The following is a 24765-nucleotide window of genomic DNA, read 5'->3' on the forward strand; positions in this document are numbered from 1 at the left end:
TCGTCCGTATAGCTGTCTATTGCACCATCCAGCCATGTCTCCAATACTGTTACATCCAAACCAACATCTCAAGCAACCCAGCCATGCCACTCATACACGTTGATTTATACGAAAAGTAAGTTGGCCCTCCTCCCAAAAGCTAGCACGAAACTAACAGGAACAGCATTTGCTTTTGCGCAACTTCTATGCAAGCCTTTAGTCTGACTCAAGATGTTGGAAGCTCTGGTGTGTCATGCGCGGCTCAATGTCTAGGCACCTCTGGTGTTGCGTCTAGAGGGGGTTTGGCAATTGACATTTCGAGTCTTGTGCTCTTGTTGCCATTACCAGGAGCGGGTCCTTGAAGCGAAGATCAGCCGTGGCACTTTCTTCTCTTCCTAGTACCTTCTTCTTTGCAGTGCCCGAAAAAAAAAATGTAGAAATGGTTGTTCTTTGCAGAGTCAAGTTAGTCTCAAGGGCCCGAGTTCCTAGCTTGGTGTCCTAATTTGACCTCTAGAGAGGCTCAAATCAATCAAAAGTCTTCCTGTCGGCATCTCACGGTCGCTGCATTGAACATTAGTTCCCGCCTTTGTTTGTGATATCTAGGAAAGGTTCTGTGCCGTCGGGGTCTAAATCCAGTCGAAAATGGCTTAGTCGTCGGCGTTGCAGCCGGAATTACGCTTTATCAAGGGTAGTGGAGACAGGTATAACTCCACTTTCGCCACTTGCAGTGTGGCTTGTTGGGACAGAGGAGAGCTTTTTACCGATATAGTTTGCGTACTACGTCTTGTTTTATATCGCAAAAGTGGGGTTGAACTGAACTCACCCCTACCTCACTTTCAAGTTCTGAAGGGCCAGACCAATGGATGATATTGAGTTCAATTTTGGGAAGCATATTTATAATTTACATAGGATGTGAACGCAGTCCAATCGAATGTTCTGAGCAATACCCTCCATCGACCCCGACCCCTAAATTCAACTTTGTCAGTAGCCCTCCTAGTTCGTGCGTCCTTGCAATCTGTTCGCAATATCCGACACATAGCTAGCAGTAGCTCCCTCCGGATTCGACAAATTCCTCTTGTCAATCCTCCCCGAGTTATACAGCCTCAACGCCTCATAAATGGTAACCGCATTATCCGCATCACCTTCCTGCTCCAAGTTGCCCTTGAAATGTTTCGTACCTGCCATCACCATCGCAGTGATATCGGACTTTTACACTTCGTTAGCCTCTCTCCACATTATGTATCTGAACCTCTGCGTGAAACTTACCTGCGGCAAGTTATGCTGTCCAGGAAATGCCGGGCTCTCTTCTGCTTGCATCAAACCTCCAGTGGGCTTCTGTCCGTTGTCGATGGTGGTCCCGACACCTACGTTGCCGGTGCTCTCTTGCATGATGATACAGAAGATGACACGTTCTTCGACGCCGATTTCTTTGGCGGCCTGCAAGACGGCAGTGTGGATGTGGCTGACATCTGACTCCGTGTCGCCTGTTTGGAGCATCTCGGCTTTGTTCGCGTTGAAGATCTCGTCGAAGGTTTTCCAGGTGGAGGAAGGGGGGAAGGCGGACGCGGGGCCGGAGTATGGTGTGAATCCCATTTTGAGTTGTTGTTTGGTGGTTTTGGAGTTGGGAAGTGTTGATAAGAAGCTTTTCTTAGTGAAGAAGATTGATGTTGCTGTGTTTGTGGTGTAGGAAGAGCGGATCCATTCTCTGAGTATATATACAAAGAAGAGGAAGGGGCGATAGAGCGGTAAATTGTCATCTCAAAAACTGACTGCAGTCATCTTGGCTATCTCCCTGGCATGCATACTGAGATTGAAGCTCGCATTACGCACTGAAATGGATCAGAAGATGGCACATCTGACTCTGAGCGGCCGTCGTGCGTAGCGAGGAAAGGGGTCCTTTTGCCCCTGATCACCGAGATCCGCCACTAAGCGGACATATTGAAACACTCTCATAGGCTAACTAGGCATCGTACCCAACAAGAGAAGTTGGGTGTGGTGAGTAAGATGCATGGTTGTCGACGATATTGTAAGCTTAGGGCTGAAAAATTGCATTTCTGAGTAAGCGAGAGAATGCAGGTCTCTTGACCGGAACGACACAAGATTGCGGGGAAGAGCGGCCGACTTTGGGAATTTTGCGAGATTCTTAGTATATGCTGTAGCTTGAGTTCAAGCTGAGCCTTCAGCCAACAGAATCTTGAGCAATTTTGCGAGCCTGCTGATCCCCTCTTCTATCTCATCCTGTTCATGCCATGCCCAACAAAGTCGCGCTCCATTCCCAAACCCCTGCTTTGATCGCTCAACACTCGTCTCGTCGCCTTTCACCACGAACATTTCTCCGTAGGCGAACGTCAACTGGTACTCCTCCTTGGCTCGTTTTGCGATAACCCCTGCACTGGGTAATCGAGGTGGGAACGAGATGTAGGTGAAGAAGCCTCCAACAGGAACGATAGTGTTCTCATCTGCGGGGATGGTGTACGGAGCCCCAGTCGTAATTCTAACACCCAAAGGCTCGAGTTGAGTTTTGAGAGCTGCCATGAGCACTCGGTATCTGGATTGGTAGGTGGGTATTAAAACTTCGTCGATGTGTTTTTGCATGGCGCCAGTACTCAGAAGGTGGTCAAGAAACGTTGAGGTAAGATGTGATGGAGCACCGCCTGAAGTAGTAGCACCACTGTCAATCACTGTCAGCTGGGACATCTTGGTTAATCAGAAGCCATACTTTTGTGAGAGTCTCAGAATGATCTTTGGTGATGCCTCTGCCCAACCAACGCGGACACCAGGAGCAACGATTTTTGAGAACGATCCATTACTAATACTGTTTCCCCAAGAGTCGTCTGAGCTCGTAGCACGATCTAGATCAACCAATCGAGGCGGATTGGGTGCCAATTTGATGGAATGAGCTTTGCGATCTTCAGCAGGCCATCGCAAGAAGTCGTAGACATCATCTGAGATGAGTAGGATATCGTACTCTCGTGCCAAGGCTATAAGCTGTTCTCGAACTGGTGTCGACATGGTCTTTGCACTTGGATTTGAGAATGTAGGGGTCAGATATAGTATATGTCTGAAAATCTTGCCATATTGACTCGATGGCTTTATTTCATGAAATACACCATTCTGGCTCGCCTCGTACTCAAATTTGGCGAGCTCTTTGCGCAGAAACTCGATGTCGAGCCCCTGTTCATTCTCTGGAACTCCTCGTAGCCTGTCTGCAAAGCCAGCGTCTTGGAATATCGTGCATGCCAAAAAATAGGTTGGTTCGACCATCCATATTCTCCTTGTGATGTGCGGATCTGAAAAGACCTGTAATATGCTTGCCAAATTCTGTGATGCTCCGCCTGTGATGAGTATTCGCTCGATAGGAATAGAGCCTGACGGTGGCTCGTAGAATGAAGTCAACCATTTTGCAACTGATTCTCGAAACGGGGCGTATCCCAGATCCGGACCATACATGAGCGCAACCTTTGCGACATCCGGGTCAGAAAGAATAGCTGCGGCTGCTGCAAGCTGTTCAGCAGGATAGAGCCGAGGTGATGGCCAGCCGAGTTGTAGATTGATATGAGACGACATGTTGAAAAAGCAATTGTTATCTGCGGGGGATCTCAGAGTGACGCAAGTGCAATTCGAGTTGATTCAAACGAAAGACACATTCGAGACCTCCGAGACAAAATATATCGATCATGCGTTCAACATGGAAATAAGTCAACCCGATTCAGCAGCAGTTGCACCAGGCCTCTAGTTTGCAGGGCGAGTGTGCCGAGCCGCCTTCTTGATCCCGTCCGATGCGGTGCATACCTAGGTACTATACTCGGTGGACCATATCCGCACTTGATGGAATGGACTTTGTACGCCGACGTGGCCGAAAAGAGGATAATGAAATGTTGAAAAGATGGAGTTGTCCCTGCGACGAGAGGACTCTGGAGGCGGCGGGTGCCCTAGCGTGTCACTTGGCGCAATTGGTGGCTAACGAAGACGGGCTATGATAAGAAACATCTCGGCTTGAACTCCGAACTCAACTCCACTAATGATACGGGCATTGTGTGTCAACCATCGGCAATTGTCAAATCGTGCAGACCATTTACCTGCCAGATCTGAGACTCCTATCGTCAGCCATGGCGTGCGGGCGTCCAATAATGGGGGAAGGCACGAATTGCCTCAACCCCTCTCTCCTTGTTGTGTCGAGGATCATAGTTCATAATCCGAGGTGAAGATATCGCCACCGTTTTGGACAGGAGACGGACATCCATTGCCGTACCATTCTCATCGAGTATATCACATCAAGCTCCTTTGGTTTCTTCGCTCCGTCGAGTAGCCCAGTTCATTCCTTCAACGAGCAGCGCAAGTCCTCCAAGGCATCCTGCATCCAGCCAAAATGCCTGTCGCAATTACCCCTCCACCGTCGCCTATGAAGTCGGGCATTGAGATTGCTATAGACCGAGGAGGGACGTTTACAGATTGCATTGCGACGAACATTCCCGGGAGGGAAGACATTGTGGTGAAGCTGCTCAGCGTTGACCCCACCAATTATGATGATGCTCCAACGGTAAGTGGCAATCTACAAGGTATAGTCCACTGCTGAATGTCTCGCAGGAAGGGATCAGGAGAATTTTGGAGCAAGTTACAGGCAAGAAGCTTGTCAGGGGAGAGCCAATCGACACCGCCATGATTGGTAAAGTCTCACCTCTATTTCGATGTCACATGTTAACCCGTATTTAGCTTCTATCAAAATGGGAACAACCGTTGCCACCAATGCACTTTTAGAGAGGTCTGCAGATTCGTGTGCTCTCATTGTCTCAAAGGGTCACGCAGATCTCCTGAGGATAGGAGATCAAACGAGACCAAAATTGTTTGATTTTAATATCCGACGAGCAGCTCCCTTATTCTCTGAAGTTCTAGAAGTCGATGAGCGAGTCACTCCTGAGGAGTATACTGAGGATCCGAATCCTAAATCAGCAGCTGAGCTGGACTCGCTTGTTGACGATGTTCAAGTGGTCAAAGGCGTTGGTGGAGAATTAATCAGAATTCTGAAGCCTCTCGGTAAGTAAATTGCCTGTCGTCAAGGGCAATGTTGATATTCCTCAGACGCAGAAAAGGCGCGAGCGGATTTGCAAGAATTGTACGATATCGGAGTCAGATCACTAGCAGTAGTGCTCCTCCACTCGTACACATTTCCGGAACATGAACTTTTGATTGGTAAAATTGCCAATGAAATTGGCTTCACTCAGATCTCGCTTTCATCCCAACTTTTGCCCATGATCAAAGCTGTATCTCGTGGTCATTCGGCGGCCGCGGATGCGTATCTGTCTCCCGTGGTCCGAAATTATATCGACGGATTCAGAGCGGGCTTCATTGGAAAGCTAGAAGATAGCGAGCAAGGAGCACGTTGCGAGTTCATGCAGTCTGATGGAGGTCTTGTCGGCTGGCAAAGATTCAACGGACTAAGAGCAATCTTGTCAGGTCCTGCAGGCGGTGTCGTTGGTTTTAGCCGCACTTGTTACGATGAAGAGGACAAGACTCCTTGCATTGGTTTCGATATGGGAGGTGAGAGGACGTTCCTGGTCTTTGAGAATTCTAGCTAATTGGCGAAAGGAACATCGACTGATGTCAGTCGTTATGGTGGACTTTTGACGCATACCCTCGAGAATGTGATTGCAGGTATCACAATACAGACTCCGCAACTAGATATCACTACTGTGGCAGCAGGTGGTGGAAGTATTTTGACTTATCGCAATGGTCTCTTCAATGCCGGACCTCAATCAGCTGGAGCATATCCAGGACCAGCGTGTTACAGAAAGGGTGGCCCGTTGACAGTCACAGATGCTAATCTAGTCCTTGGCCGCTTATCACCTGAGCACTTCCCCAAGATCTTCGGTCCCAATGAGAACGAGCCTTTAGATCTCGACGCTTCGCGAGCGGCATTTGAAAATCTCACTGAAACCATCAATGAGGATTTGAAGTCCTCAAGTGGAAGGTCACTCTCTGTGGAAGAAGTCTGCCTAGGATTTTTGAATGTGGCCAACGAATCGATGTGTCGCCCAATTCGACAAATCACCGAATCGAAAGGCTACAATACTGGTGACCATAACCTCGCGAGTTTCGGAGGTGCTGGAGGCCAGCATGCTTGCGTAAGTTTTCCTGGCTCATTAAAACTGCTTCTCTGACGATATATAGGCTATTGCAGACCGACTCAACATCAAGAGAGTGTTGGTCCACAAGCATGCCAGTATTTTGAGCGCTTACGGTATGGCATTGGCCGACACCGTGCAAGAAAAACATGAGCCTTGTTCATGCGATTACTACTCGTCGGTGGACGAAGTTGAGTTTAGGTTGGCAAACTTGCAGGTATGTACAGAGCATTTTGATTCTCACACAAATAACTTATAGTTCCGTAGGACCAAGTCACCAAAGAGCTCAAATTAGAGGGCTTCAATCCCGACCAGATGATTTACGAACGATATGTCAATTTGAGATATGCTGGCTCCGACACGATCATCATGATTCTGCAGCCTGATGATGGGGATTATGCAGCTGCCTTCGTCAAAGAGCATCAACGTGAATTTTCTTTCACTCTTCCAAACAGGAGAGTCTTGGTAGAGAATTTGCGAGTCCGAGGTCGTGCTAATGCAGGGACTCAACTAGCAAAAAAGAAGTCCATCAGCAACGAATTAGCCTCCATCCCCCAATCAACTGTTTCCGCTTACAAACAGAAGACTCTCCTAGTATACTTCGAAAGTGGCTGGATAGATGCTCCTCTTTTCGTATTGAAAGACCGTATCCCTGGCGACACGATTCCTGGACCGGCAATGATCTATGACGAAACTCAGATGATTGTGGTCCAACCTGGAGCCATTGCCAGGATTCTACAATCACACGTCGTGATTGATCTCGCATCTGACAAAGTCTCAGCAGTACCCGGTGAGACCACAGATGATGATCCATTGACCGAGGATCCAATTCAACTGTCAATCATGTCAAATCGCTTTATGGGCATTGCTGAGCAGATGGGTCTTACTCTCCAAAAAACAAGTGTCTCAGTCAACATCAAAGAGCGACTTGATTTCTCGTGTGCCCTGTTTGGTGTAAGTACACTTACCCGCTTCGTGGTGTTTTCACTAACAGTCATAGCCGGACGGCGGTCTGGTTGCAAATGCACCTCACGTTCCCGTTCATTTGGGTAGTATGGAGCACGCTGTTCGGTTCCAGCATAACCTTCATTCCAAGAATTTGCGGCCAGGAGATGTTCTAGTGTCTAACACGTGAGTTGTCTTTTCTCTCGTGACCACATTCAAATACTGAACCAAATAGACCCCTCGCTGGAGGTACTCACTTACCAGACATTACTGTCATCACTCCAATCTTCGACCAGGAAGGAAAGAACATCAGCTTCTACACGGCTTCCAGAGGCCATCACGCAGAAATTGGCGGCATCCTTCCAGGTTCTATGCCTGCGAGCAGCACTAGGCTCTACGAAGAAGGTGCACAGATTACTTCTATGTTTCTCGTCCGAGATGGCGTTTTCTTTGAAGAAGATATCACGAAAGTTCTTGTCGAAGAAACAGGCTCTCATCCAGGATGCAGCGGAACAAGAAGTTTAAATGACAACCTCAACGACTTGAAAGCACAAATCGCAGCGAACGCAAAGGGGGCTAATCTTGTACAAACTCTGATCGAGGAAAGTGGACTTAAGACCGTAAGTGATTCTCCTTCCATCAAAAGTAGCACAAACTAATATCCATCAGGTCCACTTCTACATGAACGCAATCAAGAAAAATGCAGCAACAGCAGTCCGAGCCTACCTCCAAAAAACCTACACAAAGTTCAACGGCCAGCCCCTAACAGCCATCGACCACATGGACGACGGCACCCCGCTCGCTCTTAAAATAACAATCGACCCCACCAGCTCGGCCGTCTTCGATTTCACCGGCACTGGTCTGGAAGGTTTACACTGTTTCAACGCCCCATCCGCGATCTCGAAATCGGCCACCATGTACGTCTTGCGCTGCCTGATCAACGAGGATATCCCCTTAAACGAAGGCTGTCTCCTACCCATCAAATTCATTATCCCCGAAGGCACGATCTTGAATCCCAGCGGTCAGGCAGCCGTCTGTGCAGGCAATCCAATCACGAGTCAGAGAGTGACGGATGTCCTAATCAAAGCATTCCAAGCTTGTGCTGCCTCGCAAGGTGACTGCAACGTCTTCTCCTTCGGTTTCGGAGGTAAGGACCTCGAGACTGGTAATGAAGTCAAAGGGTTTGGGTTCGGAGAAACTATCTGTGGGGGATCAGGAGCTGGTGAGAACTGGCATGGGACCTCGGGTGTTCATATTCATATGACGAATACCCGAATCACCGACCCTGAGGTGCTGGAGAAGAGGTATCCGTGTATCTTGAACAGATTTGTGATCAGACCGGGTAGTGGTGGGCAAGGTTCATTCAATGGTGGGAATGGGATCGTGAGAGAGTATGAATTTAGAAGGGCGTTGAGTGCTAGTATTGTCAGTGAGAGGAGGGTTTATCAACCATTTGGGATGGCAGGTGGTGCGCCGGGAGAGAGTGGAAAGAATTCCTTGGTTGAGCAGCTTGGAGATGGGAAGGAGAGATGGGTCAACGTTGGAGGAAGGAAGGACTTTAAGGTTGGAAAGGGGGACAAGGTGATTATTGAGACGCCTGGTGGTGGTGGATGGGGTGTGCCTGGAGACGAGAAGGTGCAAGTTGTGAGGACGGAGCCGGAAGAGAGCGTGACGGGGTATGTGAACTCGTTCCTGATGAGACAGGAGCAGAGTAATTGACGGCTTTTATTTTGGTTTGGGATAGGACAGCTTGGCTCGGGTTGGAATGGGGTTGTCGGCTCTTTGGTTTCATAGATTTCTGTTCCGACATCAAATATACCTACCCTTCATCTGTATTTCAAAACACACGTTGTTTAAGCTGTGGCGCGGTCTTCAGTGGATTATTCTGAACCCCAAGTTGTAGCGCTTTCAATGAGTGGGTGGATATTGGCACTGCTGGGTGCCCCGTAATAGGCTTCGCTTCCCGGCACTCTTGTTGGGGTCAGGCCGAAGTTTGTTTACCACAGCTTAGGGAGCGCACTCAGCGCACTCAGCGCCATTCGCGCCATTCGCGCATTCCGTCAGATGGGCTGTACTTCAGATGCCTCAGCCCAAACAAAGCCTGTTTATGGCGGCTGAGGAATAGAAAGACGCTTTTATATCTTCTATCTCAAGGATGCCGTTCGTCTTCACAAGAAGGCAATAAGGGCTTTCGAAAGTAGTTTAAAGCCATGGAACTACCAACAAAAAAAAAAAAAAATGCAAAACAATTGGTCATAATGAATTGAAAGATACTTCATCATTTCTCGAATTGCGCCAATTCAACCCGTCTCACACTAGTTCCTACTGTCTTGGACTGCCAATTGGCCCCATAGTTTCAGCCCTATGTCATAGACTTTTAGAGGGTCACATGATGCTGGGTCCTTGGTAGCGAAAAGGGACCAGAGGCTTAGCGAGCCCCTTTTCGGCAAGGCGGGAGAACCTGTCGAGCTTCTAGCATGCTTCGATAGCGATAGCTTCAAATTTGGGGGTTCTGGTATGCTTCTGATGTGGTCTTATGACGATGGATTGTGAACGCTTCAGGAGCCTTCGGTCATAGAAAATGGGAATGAAAGTTCGCTCATGCCGTAAATATCTCTGTATGAAAAAGGGTTTCTTCGATTGTAAACAACAAATCTCCTATCTAAGCACCTTTCAGGTATCTAACATGAGTTCATTATCATATTCCTCCAGAGACACTTCCACATTCTCCCAAACCGCATCCTCAACCTCCGCCTCATCTACCTCCAATTCTGCCTCGGAAGTCAGCACTACTCTCTTCCCATCAGAATTCGGCTTCTACCGCTTCAGCTCCTCCTCAACAGTCGCGCTCACAACCAAAGATCCCTCTCCCTTCGCCAGTATCCAAAGCAACAGCGGTTTTCGCAGCAAACCCGATCTCACCTTCTACCAAGGCCGCAACAAATGGTACCGCCAACTCGCGTCAGCGCAATTCGTAGGCCCGGAAGGAAAACCGCACATCACGCTCGGCTCGACAAGATATGGAGCTGCGCCTACAGAGAAAGTAGAATGCGAGGGGTTTTTCCGGGTTTCGCATCATTTCTCTTTATATTTAAATTCTGTGCGGTATAGAGAACATTTTCAGTGGAGCGAGTGTAGTCATGCGGAGTTGAAAGGGTTTGGGATAGGGCATTCGAGCGGGATGAAACTCGTCAGAATGAAAACTGGAGAGGTTGTAGTGGTGTATGCCAAGGTTTCTTGTGCGGTGAAGAAGATTGGGAAGATGAGGTTTCTGGAGGTTGAGCTGGGAAATGAGTTCCAGGTCATGGCTGTGATGAGTTTGATAGCGATATTCTAAGTGAAGAAAGAATAAGATTTCTATATAAAAAATTATATATTTTAATTAAATAATATAAAAATTATAATTTTTAAATATTAAGAGCTAAATATTAAAGATTTCCGTGCATTCCCAAGGTTCGTGCATGGCCGGTGGAATTCGGTTAAATGATAAAACATAGCATAAGTCGTCTATTGGCACCCCTTGGCGTTTACTGTACTACACAGTTCTTTTGAGACACCACACCACATCCCGCGTCACATCAGCAGCAGTGAGTGATACAAGCGTCCCCTCGCTCTTTTCAGCCGAGAAATTCCCAAGACTTTTCTCCAAAAGATCTCAGATAGATTTCCGGAAGTCTCTCTTGAAATCTCATCCCCGAATCAATCTCAATCTGTAAATACAGACGCCATGCGTTATTGGAAGGGGTGGGAGGGTTCAAAGAGGATTCCGTTTGGCTGCTGCTTCAAATCAATTCAATGATTGACCTTAACCAGAATCGGTTTCATGCAGCCGAAACGGTTCAAGCTGAATGAAGTTTGTCAGAGTTTGCGTAGCTCAATGCGCTTTTCACGGAGGGCTCAGGAGATGACTAGACCCTTGTGAGAACGAACTGAACCGGTATTAATACTCTCTCTCTCTCTCGCTATTAGGCGTGGTATTCCACTAGATTATCGGTATGTCTAACACGGATGCCGCCCCTTGCATGACCGCCGCAACTGATTCTTTCGAGAGCGACGAGACACCTGAGACCTACGCAGAAGCTATCAGTGCTCATGCGAGAAAAATCCAAAAAAATTCTTTCGTATGCGGAGCCAATTATCGCGACTTCTCAAAGTTTGTTAACCTTTCGCCTTCAGAGCGGAATATCCAGCTACTGGACCAGCTGCAACCAGACCTGACCCGAGCGCACCGGTCCGTGGTGTGCTTACGCTTCGATTCCGATGGCACAAGACAACCAAACACATACGCTGGCACAGAAGGGCCTCAATCGTTCCTTGATAGAACTCCATTGAAGACAGGTTGTGCAGAATTTCTCTTCATCAGAGGTTACCCATCTGCGGAGTGGATAAGAGTCATTGGCTCTCAGCTTCGAATCGATCCCGAGGTCTTTCGACGACACGTTGGTTGTCTAGAAGCAAGGCCCTTTTTCGACCTGCCCACAGTGCCCTCGAGCACCAAACCATAATGCAACTGAAGATCACAACTATATATACCAGAGAGCTCGCCCTTTCTCAATCACAAGTACAGGCTGGCCGTCAGCACAGTTCCGGGGACATTAGGCGAAATTACAATGCACTTGTGAAGCATGGCGTCGCTGGACAATCAATCGTTCGTCGGTATTCAATTCACAACGAGAATACATATACTATCGATCAACTCATCACCTTTTGTGTAGTGAAGAAGAACGGAGGTTATACAGGTATGAATAACTGCCCGCTCTATTTTATATCATTCTTCAACTAACTCATCAAGCGGTTATCTGTCTTGACACAGGCAGAGATCTCCGGCAGGGTCCTGAAGCACCCTGGAATAAAGCAGAAGCCGAGCCAGACTCTTGCTTACCCACTATACAACACCCTGCAAAGGTGGCTTTAAGAACTAACGATCAGACCACGTCATTTGCAAGTGAGGAAGATGCAGACAGACTCCTCCAGAGCACAAGCATACCCACTGCGAAACATTTGCCCCTTCAATATGGCATGTTGGCAGACGAAGACCAATCTTTGATGCGCTCTAGTCCGATATATGCTTTGAATGAGTTATTTCTCTTCGCTGCCTCAAGCAACAGCCAATTTCTCAATTTTGTGAAAGGTCAAGTCGAAGATGCCCTACTCAATGCTCAGAGTCACGAGGGGCAGGAAGAATTGTCACTTATAAACTTACGATTCACAAAGGACCTGTTGGAGGAGAATATTGGCCACTATTCGGAGGTCATCGCTTTTCTTCAGAGCAAATTGGCTGCGAAATGGAAAGGTTCTGACGCCGACCTTGCACAAGATGTACAGGATTCTATTTTGCGGGACTTTGAATCTCTTCTTAGACGCGCAAAAGAACTCGCTGCAAGGTGTTTGGATGGAACAGCTATAATTATGAATGGCGCCATGCTGAGGGAATCAAGAAAAGCTATTGAACAGGCTGAGAAGGTGGAAAGGTTGACTATTCTTGCACTTATTTTCGTGCCACTTTCATTCATCACTTCAGCCTTTGGTATGAATTTCAAAGAACTAGGACAGGGGGAAGTCGGTATGCAAGTCTTCGCCGAAGTGGCTGTCCCGGTGTTATGTGTATCATTAATCATCTGCTTCTGGGGCCGTATTCATAGAGCCATCACATCCCTTTGGGACTAGAAAAAACTACATTTCTCTCACTATCTAGACCAATACCTGACGATCCTGTCAAAATCCTGCTCGGTAAGCTTATCATTCTCATTGTGATTCGGTACAAGCTCTTTGTACATTGTCATTGCCTGCTTAAGAAGAGCCTCGGTCATTCCAGGATCAACAACACTACCAGGTAAAGTGTTGTAGAAGAGGTACTGCTTGAAAGTGGCCCTAGCAACTTCTGGTTTATTATGATGATCTCTTTGGAAGACTTTGATAGCCTGCGCAAAATATACACTGAATCCACGATTAGCACAGCCCTTGAGTGATGGCAAGTAAGCGCACCGGGCAGGGTCAAATTCAGACGCTCTCGCGTGGTGCTCTGCCAGCTTCAAGCAGATATGACCTGTGTGGAAGTAGTTGTTGCCAACTGTAGCCCGAAAATTCGAAAGGGCGTTCTCATATGCTTCAAAGCTTTGCTTCCACATTTTTTGCTTCCGGACAACCCCAAGAGCATGCAACGCATATCCAACTCTTTCCAAAATTAGCAGTTTCCGTCAAAAGAAGCGAAAATATCCTTACTTGGGTGATTGGACATCGTTGACTCCGAATTTAAGCTTTCGAAATTCGATAACCTTATCCAAATTTGAGACTGCATCATTGTAACGTTCTGGACCGAGCCCTATGTAAGCCCAAGCTTGGTATATGAGCGCAAACTGCGACAACGCATCGCCTGATATTATGTCTGGCGACTCAGAATCGATGTTGATGCATTGCTGAAATTCGTTGACGGCCTCTTCATTTCTATCCAACAGCAGATATGCTTTGCCAAGGCCTGTATGCGCGGTACCCACGTCTTCATGTTTGTTGAGGCTACCATCATCAAGGATCCTACAAAGCTCAAGATGACGAGCGGAATAATCACGAACCAGTTCCGGCGCTGTGCTTGTCTCCTCCCCGTATCGCGCATAGCTGAACAAGGTATCTGCCAGAAGATCAAGCATCTGAGATTGATTAGATTCGCAGATGGACAGTGCTATTTCGAATAGCGGCTTGGCAGCTTTATACTCTGCCCGTTGCACCAGATACCTGTCTCAGTCAGCATTGTGAATTCTCTGAGTGGTCATCACATATACCAAGCACTTTGCTGCAGAAGGTCGACAAACTTGCGTTTCACTTCTACTTGTGTTTCAGATTGAAGCCCTGAGAATCGATCTTTGAGGCTAAGCACGTGTGGAATTACCATGTCAGCTTTCTCGATTTGCAGCTGCTCTCGATTGAATCTATCTCCACCCATGGGAAAGGCTTGAGATAACAGCTGGACAGCAAGTTGAAAGCTTTGCAGAAATGTCTCTTTGGACATGTAGGTTGCTATCACAGCACGTACCTCTCTGTGAATGGTGATGAGGTTTTTGTCTTTATTCCGTGTAATAAGAGACGTGCTGAGAAGGTCGGTTCGCGCGTCAATGTAAAGGCAAGAAGAAGCAGGGTACTCGAACCGATTTCCAGGTGTAAGACGTTGATCAAGAATAGATTCTGATATTTGATCGGGATCCAGCAGACAAATGAGACTGATAAGACACAGAGCAGATGGTGATTTGAACTTTTCGAACTTCCAGACTGAAGCAAGAGTTAGATGGTACTGATCCCGCTGTGGGAGCTGATCAGCTTTGCTTATCTCCGCTAGAAGAGATGTATTCTCATAAGTAGACAGAAACTCCTCGAGTTTCATTTCTCGGCGTCGAATGAGAGCGGCAATCTCTCTCACCGCCAAGGGAACACAGAAAAGTTTCTCCACGATGGCAATTGAGGCCGAGCGTGACTCTTTCGTGTCAGCGAGGTTCGTCAATTTCAGAAGTAATTTGGCACAATCTTGTGTTGTCATAGGAGCAAGATCGATGCCGATGTTGGAGGTCAAATCTCTCCTAGCTAGTGGATCTCGTGACGTTATCACAATTGAACCATTCGTAGCTCCGATGGGCCAATAGTCCTGCAACAACTCGATGCGATCCGCATTGTCGAAAATGAGGAGCCACGTAGCGGTAGAAAACGTGGACGGAAGTTCAATCGAATTACTTTCCGGCTGCTGCTTCCTAGGGTCGGAAAGCCATTCCAATACGAGACTTCTGCTGACTACTCGGTCACCTGTGTCTGCTGCTCCAACTAGCCCTAAAGCTTGTGCAATATCGTCGAAGCTTTTAGATAGTTTCGTGGTGTCGTCGGCTTGAACCCAAAATATTGCATCAAAAAACTCCTCCCGAGTGAATGCGTAATTAATTGCAATCTGGGACTTTCCTAGTCCACCCCAACCACACAAAGCGAATGATCTCAACTCTGAACGTCGACCCAAATGCTTGGGTGGTAGGAGCACCACATCGAGCTCTTGCGAGATATCTTCTCGGCCGACAAAATGCGGATTAGGTTGTTGTGGGTTTCTGAGGTAACACGGAAGTCGAGGTAGTCGGTCCTGTGGGAGAAACTCTTCAACGCGGGGGATGATCTCATAACTGGAAACGTCAGAGGAACCATGAATAGCAGCCGGTAATGATTGAGACAATTCCCTCGCTGTTATAGTCCATTAGCAGAGTTCCTAACATTGAGATATTACTCACCAGAATCGCTTGTGTCTGGGTTTGAGTCTGTGCTTGCCCAGGCTGATTTTCCCTGTCTTCTATTGAGAGATGTTCCAGCTAATCATAAATGCTGTGAGTATTGGGAATCGGTCTATTTGTTCAAACAATACGGGCTCATCTTGAACTTTTGCTTGAACAAGTCGAGGCACTCCGCACTGTTGATAACGTTTTGCAGTGGAGGGGACACTTACATGTGGGGGAGGCCTGCAGCTGCGGTCGTGGAGGATTCTCGATTGCATGGAGTACTAAAGCCGATAATTGATTGAATAATTCACTGTCGGACGAGAATTTGCAGATGCCTGGATGATCTGAATGGACCCCAAGTGGATGCTCATTCTTGACAGATGTTTCAGAAATTACTTCGCCAACGAGCTATCCGACTGCTTTCAGTCAGTGTCAAAAATAAACCTAAAGCTTTCTCACCATGATACGCCGCGAAGGAGTATACCAGTTCATCCTAACCTTGGTTCTGACAGTCTCGTAGACAGACAAGACTTTAATGGTAATGCCAGCCTGTTCGAATTTATCGGAAAGATTTGCCACTGTCGCAACATCATTTTCGGCGTCTTCCAGTCGGGATTTGTTGAGATTTGTACACGCTCGTAACATGTCTGTCAGCTTGGGCCATAGATCACGTCGAGGATATGTAGGGTGAGGAACGCCGAGGAAGACGACTCCTGATTGAGCACGTTGAAGCATTTGGTATGCCGGATTATAGGACTGCTCATATAGGCCCACGAGTGCCTCGAATTACGACTTTAGCATTTTGACCTTTATCAATGGATTAATCATACATACCCGTTTCAAGGTGATGCCCCCAAGGCCAGAAGAGATTAACACCATCGAGCAGAGGTTTGCCTATGAATCAAATTAGCAGAGATGGCTGAAGTAAAAGCTCATCAAGAAGTAACGGACTGGCCCGTCAAATTCATCTTTGAGAGCTGTTAAGAGAGTATCTCCTTGCTGAATGAGGGCCTGCCAGATAGATATGTCGGGAGAACCAGGGTTACATGAGAATTCATAGACGTCTGATCTGGGTGCTTTGACGCGTAGGAAAGAGAGAAGCGATGCTGTTTGTGCGACTCGATACTCTACGTCATAATAAGAGACTATTACGATACTGGTAAGTGTTAGTGAACTGTGAATTCATGATAACGTGCACTGTATATCCCAATTACCGCAAATTGCTCTCGCCCCGTATCTCAACGCCACGTATCGGCACTTTCTTGAGAAGGCTGGGGGAGGTTCTAGGACCTCCTGCCGCCGTTGATGCCATGATGACTGTTGAAATCCAATCTCTCTTGGTCTTGCCCCAGTCGCGACGTAGAAGTTGAGGGATAGAGGCCCACCCGCACGGCCACGATTGTCGCGTCTCAGCTCTATGTTCTTCTCATTTCTCTAGCCTGGAGAAAGAATTAGAGTGGTGGATGACTGGCGAGTTGTATGTGAGAGAGTTGTTAAGTCTCCCGACCTTAGATTGAGAACATATGCGGGATTTTTAGCGCTGCAGTAGCTCAGCCCACTAATTATAACCTAGAACGCAATCGCAGAGCATTTGTCCGACGTAAACACAGCATTACGAAGTGGAAAGTATAAACGTGGTATTTTGACAAATTCGGTAGCATATTCTTTTGGACTTTCCTTGGCTAGTAGACTCATTTCGAAATCTGGGCATGCGGTGTGGGAGACCGACCGCGGAGTTTGATGGTGGAGATGATAAGTATCCCCCAAGCTGCGGCTTGTGTTGCGTTCCCATCAAATTAAGCGAGAACATCAAAAACTCCAAGAGTCACTCATTTCAGCATCTTCTTATTTGAATTTTCTTTTACCAATTTACATTAAAATTTAATATACTTGAAATTTAGACTTACATATACCTTTCTATAAAACGATTTGAAATTTGCATAATTGTTGTGCTCTCAATATCTATTGCAAGTCAGACAATATCCGCAAAAAAAAAGCACCACTGGCCGCAGCTTGGGGGATACGCGCGTATCTTGCGACATAGAAGCACTCCAAAAATCGCAAATCGCTCCAACTTTCCTTTAAGACGGCTTACTTTTCAGAGAAATGTGCGGGTTGTAATCTACATGTCTATGGAAAGTGTTAGTGTCTCAGGATCAATGATCTCCTCTGCTCCGGGTCAACGGTTCAAGGCCACGATGTGATATTGTCTTACATGAGGTGAACTGGGAACTTGCCTCCTTAGCACTTACGCTAGGACATGATCGTTATGGCACCTCTACTACGTAGGAAGTTCTTTCACACATGAAATTTTGGCAGAAGCATAATCTACCACGGGATTGTAGTTGGTTCATTCGAGCAATTTCATCCCAGATGAGCGAGCTGTTTGCCCAAAAGCTCTGTTTCTTGGAAGAAACTTAATGCTGCTAGCGACAACGCATCTGTCCCAGTCTTCAAAGTTAAATAAACAACAGGGGCGTTGAATGGTGAGTGTTCAATTGGAACTGTCTCCAAACTGTTTCCCATTCTTTCCGACCTCTCCCATTCTACTGGATCAACCCTGCCCAGAAACCAGAAAACATACGGTACCCCCTTCGATGACGCTAGAAGAGAGAAGTCCTCACATGGATGCTTTGGCACCCGGTCCAGCACCATGTCCGCCCCAAAGAATTGTGTGAACGCAGGTAAGAGAGTCTGAACAAGTTCTTTGCTGTTATTGGTCGTGGGTGCCCGAAGTTTGGTGGTGATTTCAGGTGGTATCTTGATTCCCGCAGACTTGCTTTCGAATTCTACAAGGTCTTGGATAGCTACGACCAAGTCCTGCCGAACCGAGGGATTGTACGCTTTGACATCCAGTATGATATCCACAAATGCAACAAAGTCTTCTCCAGGTTGGCCGGCGTGGATTTCCTGAACTCCAACGGACGCGTAGTCATCTCCAGCTATTCGAGCAGCAAGACTCTCGAGTTGTACTAAAATTCTCGCCGACACCACAACGGGATCTATTGTCAGCTGAGGATTGGCTGGAAACCCAACGCTCGCAAAAAGCCTAATACTCATGGTCTCCGCGGACACCAGCACAGGACCCGCTTTGATACTAACCATGCCGGTCTTGATCGCAAGCGAATGTTGCGCGAATACAACATCCGGAACGGGAATTAGATCGTAGAGACCATCGTCCACCATCGCTTGTGCCCCACCTGTATGTTCCTCATTTGGTTGGAATATTGCAATCAGCGTCCCAGACCAAGAAGACTTGGCATTGCTCAACAACTTGCAGGCAGCGAGCAGGCATGCCATGTGCATGTCGTGCCCGCAGGCATGCATTACAGGTTGTGCTCTTCCCCAAATATCCTCCATGGACTCCTTGCTCGCATATGGTAGCCCAGTCTGCTCTCGGATGGGCAACGCGTCCAGCTCCGATCGCAGCATAATTATGCTGCCGGGTCCATTCTCAAGAATGCCAACAACGCCATGGCCACCAACTTTGTTATGCGTCTTCAGCCCAATTTTTTCCAATTCTCCCTCGATATATGTGGCCGTCTGGAGTTCTTTGCAAGATAGCTCAGGGTGCTGGTGAATGTATCGGTATGCATCCTCGAAATCGCTGAGATTTGGACGGAATTGTTCGATTATTGAACCGGGATTCGTGCCCAGAGCTGTGTGAAAGTACCGTCAGTATGAGTGTGAACTGTGATGAAGGAGTACACGATGTAATTACTGTCAAGAAAGGATTTCTGCTCCCTTAAGATACGATCTGCTGCGAGTATTGCAACGCAATAGAATGCTATCCAAAATCTGATGAACATATCTGGGCTTCTGAGCCGGATTCTGGGGAAAGAGGAAAACCCCCCAAAATGCGCGATCTGAGGCTCAATCCTCTGTGTCAGCTGCTTTGGGGTTAGTTGATTGGCATGGAGGTGTGGCATGCTCATTTGTTGTTACCTTTGTCCTTGGGTAAATAATTACACACCTGAGGGTTTTAGACTGAGTCTCAAACTAGGGTTTGGTCGAATTGAATAGCTGCATTCCGGATCTTTGTATGAGGAATATGCTAGAAGCATCAACCTTCAGGGATGTAATTATTTACACAAGGACAAAGGTATTACTCGCTTTACCCGAATAACCCTATCTGTGCACCTCTTCATCATGCCTTTCATTCGTTTGGCGTCATGGGGCTGTCCGCAGGTTGTACCGCTGATGTTCCGCGATAAGCGTACTTCATGGTGCACGTATGACGAACGAAAGTAATACATGGCTCATTGGCTAGACCACTGATCACATTGCATTCATTCTCAGCAGAACGCCTAATATTGTACTTCCAAATGCTTCAGGTGTACTCATGCTCCAAGTCGTAGCACATTGACCAAGGGACCGGCGCCCGTTTTCAAACCAAGTCCAATCGACCCCGCCTTGAATTCCGCCTCATTATGCACTTGCCCAAGTGTGCAATGAGATGATCCTGCCTTATCTCTTCCATTCACCTAGGTGTATCGTCAGCTGTTTCAGAGGCGTCTTTCATCTAAAAATCCTCTAAATTATAAATCTCCAGCATCAAGCCCAGACAATCTCATCACAGTCTCCGAAATCTCTATATCGATAATTCACAACTCGTTATAACCAAAGTACTCGCTAAGTTACAATGCCAACTTCCATCCAAAGCTTCGCTGCCTCTTGCAATGAAGGACAGCGCTCCACCAGCGAGGCTCCACGTGTGAAGTCACAGCCATGGAAAACATTTTTTCCCGATCGCAAATGGGTTCCTCCCTCTACATTTCAACAACAGGCGAGCCAAGGCTCAAACGCAGATATCAGGCTTTTGCAGGAGTTGGATGCCATCAGCCGATAAGTCACTGGAAGGTATAGCGTGCTAAAGCTTCTTTAAAGACTTACAGCTAACGTTGAGTAGATGGTCTCTACTATCTCAACGAACGCACGTCGCTGTGTCATGATTCAGTTTATTCTTCGTGAAGGTAACAAGGGAGGTTATTCGGGCAGTCAGGAGTTGGGAAACTGTACGTTGCTATGGAATATACGAATGAAAAATTCATGAAATTGAGAGTATGAAACATATGTGCTCGTGCAATTGAAAGTGACCTGTCGCCGAGAGACGTTTACTCCTTCTCGACTACATTCGAGACGTGAAAACAATCAGTCGAGCCTCCACACTCTCTCGGGGGCATTCGTATGGGTCTTCAGTAAATTGCGAAGCCGCTCCGTGAGGGGGATATGCTATTATAAGATCATCAGCTGTGGATATGTTGTGGGGAGAGCATGGAGACTCACCTGCCTTCACCTCTTCTTCATCGCAATCCCAAGTTACAAACATGGCCACATCCTTTGGCGATTGCTCGGACAGATAATACCAACGGTGATAAGCCTGATACTTGACAAAGTAAGCTCGTTCGACTTTGTCGGGAAGAACTTTTTCGACCTCGATCAGATCTTCCTTATGAACAGAACGACGGTCTGTAAGCACCAGTGGAGCGTTCTTAACAGTCCCCAATGGGCGCCAAACACTGGCACAGTACTTAGCAGAGTAACCAATACTGCGATGATTGCCGTACTTGATGATTCTTGCCTTTACCTTGCCACTTCTGACCAATTCAAGCTCTTCGGGAAGCAGGTGCATCTCGAGTCGTTCCAGACCGCCATCGTGAGAGAAATCTTCCAAATTCGTCGTGAGAAAAATTTTTTTGTTTGTGCGACAGCTTTCAACTTACCACAATGAACGAGAAAGCCAGGCCGGACGGCTTGAAAACGGATATCTTCCACCTCAAAAGGATCAGACTTGATGTCATTTGGCCCTCCACTGCGCCTGAACTTTATCGTAGTGAGCTTACCATATTTCTCTCAAAGGTCGAAGAAAAAACGTACCCTCCAATCGAAACAAATCACTCGGTCGGCAGAAGTTTGCTCCTTCACCAACGACATTGTCTCTTCCAGGTATGCTGTGACAATAGGACTTTTTTCCAGATTACTCCCAGCGGTCTCAAAGTGTTCGGAAGCCAAAGAGCAAATGGACTCATGGGTGATGTATGTGAACCCAGCATTCTCGAGAGTGAAATTTTTTGGGTTTTGGCGAACATCCTCAATGAGAATATTATCAACTTCCGTGTAAGTACAGTTTGTGATTCGACCAGAGTCAAATTTCGGGTGGCCATATAATTCATATGGAATTTCTGTTTCAAACCTCGGAGAGTCCTCGAGGAATCTTAGTTTCGTCAACATCTGGGAAATCTTGGCACTCTCCTGCCCGGGGACAAAGCAAATGCGGATGATATCAGGTGGAAGTCAAGATAGGATTTGGGGATCATATTATACCTACAAGGCAGTGCGGCTCGGTTACAGTAGACTGTTACTGCAGTACAATTTTGCAGTCTAAAGCATGCGATTCCATGTGCTATCGCTGACGAATGAGAAGAACACTTGAATCTTTTGTGGCTGTTTGCGGAAAAACTACCAATAAGAAACTCAGACGCCAAGATAACTTATCGCGTCGCAGCCTCTCTGGCTTTTGTCACAGTGGCCCCAAGTTTATTGTAAATCTTCGACTCCAAGCGCGGGCCGCGCTCCCATATCGCGCAGTTGCCTAAAGTCCAAACCAGAATTGAGTGACAGGAAAGTAAATTTTATTCATTGCCACGTCATTGATTCCTAAAGTGCGCTCGTAGCAATCATTTTGACGCCCTTCTCTGTTGCTGGTTGATGCATTGTGACTACGTTGTGACTACGGTTGATGCATTGTGAATACGGTTGATGCACTGTGACTACGGATGACCTTTTATGCCGAATTTTGCAGCACGTGCGCCGGTTGACTTCTAGTTCTCCATTCTCATAATCTTACCTACGCCATATATCGAAAATATTAACATCGAGAAGACGTGCATTGACAATTATGCCTCGGGCTCCTCGAGACTCAGGCCTTCAACTCGTGGTCACTGTGTACATCCTGTCTTACATGTTCCGGCTCGTAAATGAGCTCCAGAATGTGCCACGAATTCGTCTTCTCGAACGAGCCGTGTGCGAGGTGTACTATCGCAAACATTTGACCGGGACCAGTTTGACTGATGGTATTCCTGAGCTGCGATGTAAGAATCCGACAATTCAGAATGAAGTGGTTTTAATTATGGGCTGGAAAATATCTCTTGACGCCCTGCCAGGTAGGTTAAGAAACACTAGCGTTTTGGAGAAATGTTTACATAATATACTAGGTATCCTGACGGGCACATATTTTGGAGTTTTGGCAGACAAATATGGGCGACGCCCAGTTTTGATGTTGAGTTGTCTAGGAGAACTGTTGTCGCTTCTTTCTGTGATGTTCATTTGTTTGTTTGATGCTTTGTCCTCCGATGGAATGTCACTTACCTGTCACAGGTTATAGGAGTGATATCTTTCCTGTCAGGCTAACCTTACTATCTACATTCTTTTTGATGTTAGGGGGTGGTGGTCGAATTTTCAGCTCTATCATCCAAACACTGCTTGCAGAAATTGGAGAGGAGTCACTACGGCAAGCACTTCTTGTTTACTACCAGTACAAGACTGACTCAAAGAAGAACGCGGAGATTTTACCAACTTGCTGCTATAGAAATGCTTGGGAATCTATCCGCTCCGCCAATCGAGGCGTGGACTATACCAGTCAGTGTCTGGCTACCATTTTGTATCACATTAGCTCTCTATCTGCTTGTGCTTGTCACAATATGGTTTTTAGTGCCCCCAAAAGTCAAGCAACGGATTCCAATCAAAAATCAGCCCAGCCCCGATTCAAGTGTGACACAAAACCTTCTCGGACGACCCTGCGACGGAACACTTCCAGAGTCCGAAGAGAATCATGCCTTTGCGATTCCTTCCGCAAGCACCATGTGGGAAGAGGTTTGGGAGCTCTTGAAGAACAAGACCATAGCCATGTTGCTCTTCGTCACGTTTGCCAAGAGAATAGGATTTCTCAGCGAAGCATTCTTTCCGCAGTATGCCTCAGAGTTTTTTCACATGCTCTACAGTCAGACACCATGGTTCTCATGGGCCAACTATGCTGGCTCAATGCTATCACAAGGGGTTTTGCTCCCCCAACTCACGAGCTGGTTGCTACGCCAATCGCTAGAACAAATCTCAATTGATGTGGGGTTGATTGAGATGAACTTGGGGTTACTATCCATAGGATATGCCGCTGTATGGCTTGCGTTCAGTCCAGTCTTATTTGGCATCGGTAGGTAACCAAACTTTGTGGAAATGGAAGTTTACTCAAACTCGCAGGCTGCTTCTTGTCCGGTGTTGGAGAGGGTGCCGAACCAGGAATCCAAAGCTTGGCTTCATCTTTTGTGAAACCAGCTCAGTATGCCCGACTATATACGACTTTGACTCTTGCAGAAATGGCTGGAAGGATTATTGGAGGGTCTTTGATGGCGTTCCTTCTCAAAAACGGTAGAACAAGTCAAGGTGAACCAAGAGGTCTGGTTTACCTTCTTTCGTCTGTGGGTTTCCTTCCGCTTCAACTAGAAGTGCGCTAACGTCTTAAAGACCTTGTTTTTGCTATCATTGATTATAATATGCTTGTCAAACCTCAGCAAGACTAAAGACCAAGCGATTCGTCACGCGGAGGGCAATGGCGAGGGAAACGAAAGGTCTAATGAATCATTATTAAATTAATTATTGATTGGAATTCTACTGTATTTATTTTTATGCGCTGTTTAACGCCCTGGCCCTTCGGGAGGGCTAAAAAGCTACGGAGGCCCCTTTTCTCAGCTCGTCCTGCCGGAGGCGCCCTACCGGGGGTCCTGGCGGGGCCTAGCTATATAATATTAATCCAAACTTTAAATCTGCTTTAAAAATGTCCTCATTCCAAGTTTCTGTCACGACTCTCTCCTTACCCTGGTAAGGTCACGTGGGTTGGTATGGTGAATGAAGTAAGATAAGGCAATGTTATTGTAGTTAGGAAAACTTAATCAAGTTGAGCACGGAGTTTTTCCCCAGTGAGTGACAACTCGCCGCTATATAGGACCTCCGTTTCCTGGATCATAGTGGATCGCTCGATCCCTCATGATCCCCTATGATCCCCTATGATCCACCACGTGACCCAGGGCCCACCACAGGTCGAGACTCCCCGCTTGCCGAGCCTATGGTCCACTAGTCCCGTGATCGTAACAGTTTCAGCTTTATCGGAGCAGTGGTTGATATTCTATAAAGTGCTGAAGTGGAGGGGTTGAGCGGAGAAGCACTTCGCTTAGCCCCGCAGAGCCTCAAACCTTATTTTAAGCCGCACTTGAGCCTCATGTCGACTTGAGCTTAAAAATAAGCGCTCACCTACGCTATTTCACGGCGCCCTCGTGGCTTCGAATGCTTAAATAACTTTAAAAAAAGCTTAAATTATTCGAATTAATTAAAATTATTTATTTTAAATTAAAATAATTTAAATAAAATAATAAAATCGTAAAATATTAAAATAAATAAAATATTAACGATATAATAAAAATATAAAATATAAA

General features: G+C 46.9%; 9 protein-coding genes across 9 annotated transcripts; 4 read left to right on the top strand and 5 right to left on the bottom strand.

The window, feature by feature from the left end:
* Window positions 1-972: 972 nt before the first annotated feature.
* Window positions 973-1572, bottom strand: LY89DRAFT_585493 (uncharacterized protein; the record flags this gene model as incomplete). The annotated part of the gene is made up of 2 exons (XM_018209322.1): window positions 973-1185; window positions 1246-1572. The coding sequence occupies 2 exons, from the start codon at window positions 1570-1572 to the stop codon at window positions 973-975; spliced, it is 540 nt and encodes a 179-aa protein (XP_018071069.1).
* A 286-nt stretch (window positions 1573-1858) lies between these two features.
* LY89DRAFT_63153 (PLP-dependent transferase) lies at window positions 1859-3652 on the bottom strand. The gene is made up of 2 exons (XM_018211279.1): window positions 2699-3652; window positions 1859-2650 (listed from the first exon to the last, which is right to left on the bottom strand). Exons 1-2 carry the CDS (start codon window positions 3544-3546, stop codon window positions 2146-2148), a joined length of 1353 nt encoding a protein of 450 aa, XP_018071070.1. The 5' UTR covers window positions 3547-3652; the 3' UTR covers window positions 1859-2145.
* Window positions 3653-4027: 375 nt separating this feature from the next.
* On the top strand, window positions 4028-8870 carry LY89DRAFT_718492 (uncharacterized protein). The gene is made up of 10 exons (XM_018218419.1): window positions 4028-4519; window positions 4567-4645; window positions 4693-5013; window positions 5059-5517; window positions 5566-6101; window positions 6148-6318; window positions 6369-7055; window positions 7102-7232; window positions 7282-7666; window positions 7716-8870. Exons 1-10 carry the CDS (start codon window positions 4349-4351, stop codon window positions 8763-8765), a joined length of 3990 nt encoding a protein of 1329 aa, XP_018071071.1. The 5' UTR covers window positions 4028-4348; the 3' UTR covers window positions 8766-8870.
* An 862-nt stretch (window positions 8871-9732) lies between these two features.
* LY89DRAFT_669181 (uncharacterized protein) lies at window positions 9733-10383 on the top strand (the record flags this gene model as incomplete). Its single annotated transcript, XM_018213074.1, has 1 exon — window positions 9733-10383. One exon carries the CDS (start codon window positions 9733-9735, stop codon window positions 10381-10383), a length of 651 nt encoding a protein of 216 aa, XP_018071072.1.
* Window positions 10384-11041: 658 nt separating this feature from the next.
* Window positions 11042-12713, top strand: LY89DRAFT_733725 (uncharacterized protein; the record flags this gene model as incomplete). The annotated part of the gene is made up of 3 exons (XM_018219838.1): window positions 11042-11485; window positions 11614-11785; window positions 11839-12713. The coding sequence occupies 3 exons, from the start codon at window positions 11042-11044 to the stop codon at window positions 12711-12713; spliced, it is 1491 nt and encodes a 496-aa protein (XP_018071073.1).
* A 111-nt stretch (window positions 12714-12824) lies between these two features.
* On the bottom strand, window positions 12825-16314 carry LY89DRAFT_63258 (uncharacterized protein). The gene is made up of 8 exons (XM_018211310.1): window positions 16118-16314; window positions 15743-16063; window positions 15511-15691; window positions 15299-15376; window positions 13823-15251; window positions 13269-13775; window positions 13037-13220; window positions 12825-12983 (listed from the first exon to the last, which is right to left on the bottom strand). The coding sequence occupies exons 1-8, from the start codon at window positions 16160-16162 to the stop codon at window positions 12936-12938; spliced, it is 2793 nt and encodes a 930-aa protein (XP_018071074.1). The 5' UTR covers window positions 16163-16314; the 3' UTR covers window positions 12825-12935.
* A 1317-nt stretch (window positions 16315-17631) lies between these two features.
* LY89DRAFT_747869 (peptidase family M20/M25/M40 protein) lies at window positions 17632-19092 on the bottom strand (the record flags this gene model as incomplete). Its single annotated transcript, XM_018221141.1, has 2 exons — window positions 17632-18942; window positions 19005-19092. The coding sequence occupies 2 exons, from the start codon at window positions 19090-19092 to the stop codon at window positions 17648-17650; spliced, it is 1383 nt and encodes a 460-aa protein (XP_018071075.1). The 3' UTR covers window positions 17632-17647.
* A 1223-nt stretch (window positions 19093-20315) lies between these two features.
* LY89DRAFT_645599 (uncharacterized protein) lies at window positions 20316-21563 on the bottom strand. Its single transcript, XM_018211888.1, has 5 exons — window positions 21161-21563; window positions 21007-21106; window positions 20851-20950; window positions 20570-20802; window positions 20316-20515 (listed from the first exon to the last, which is right to left on the bottom strand). Exons 1-5 carry the CDS (start codon window positions 21512-21514, stop codon window positions 20412-20414), a joined length of 891 nt encoding a protein of 296 aa, XP_018071076.1. The 5' UTR covers window positions 21515-21563; the 3' UTR covers window positions 20316-20411.
* Window positions 21564-22143: 580 nt separating this feature from the next.
* On the top strand, window positions 22144-23497 carry LY89DRAFT_645601 (MFS general substrate transporter; the record flags this gene model as incomplete). Its single annotated transcript, XM_018211889.1, has 4 exons — window positions 22144-22446; window positions 22498-22627; window positions 22671-22784; window positions 22825-23497. Exons 1-4 carry the CDS (start codon window positions 22182-22184, stop codon window positions 23495-23497), a joined length of 1182 nt encoding a protein of 393 aa, XP_018071077.1. The 5' UTR covers window positions 22144-22181.
* Window positions 23498-24765: the final 1268 nt, after the last annotated feature.

Source organism: Mollisia scopiformis, assembly GCF_001500285.1.
Source record: "Mollisia scopiformis unplaced genomic scaffold LY89scaffold_12, whole genome shotgun sequence".
Classification (NCBI taxonomy): Eukaryota; Fungi; Ascomycota; class Leotiomycetes; order Helotiales; family Mollisiaceae; genus Mollisia; species Mollisia scopiformis.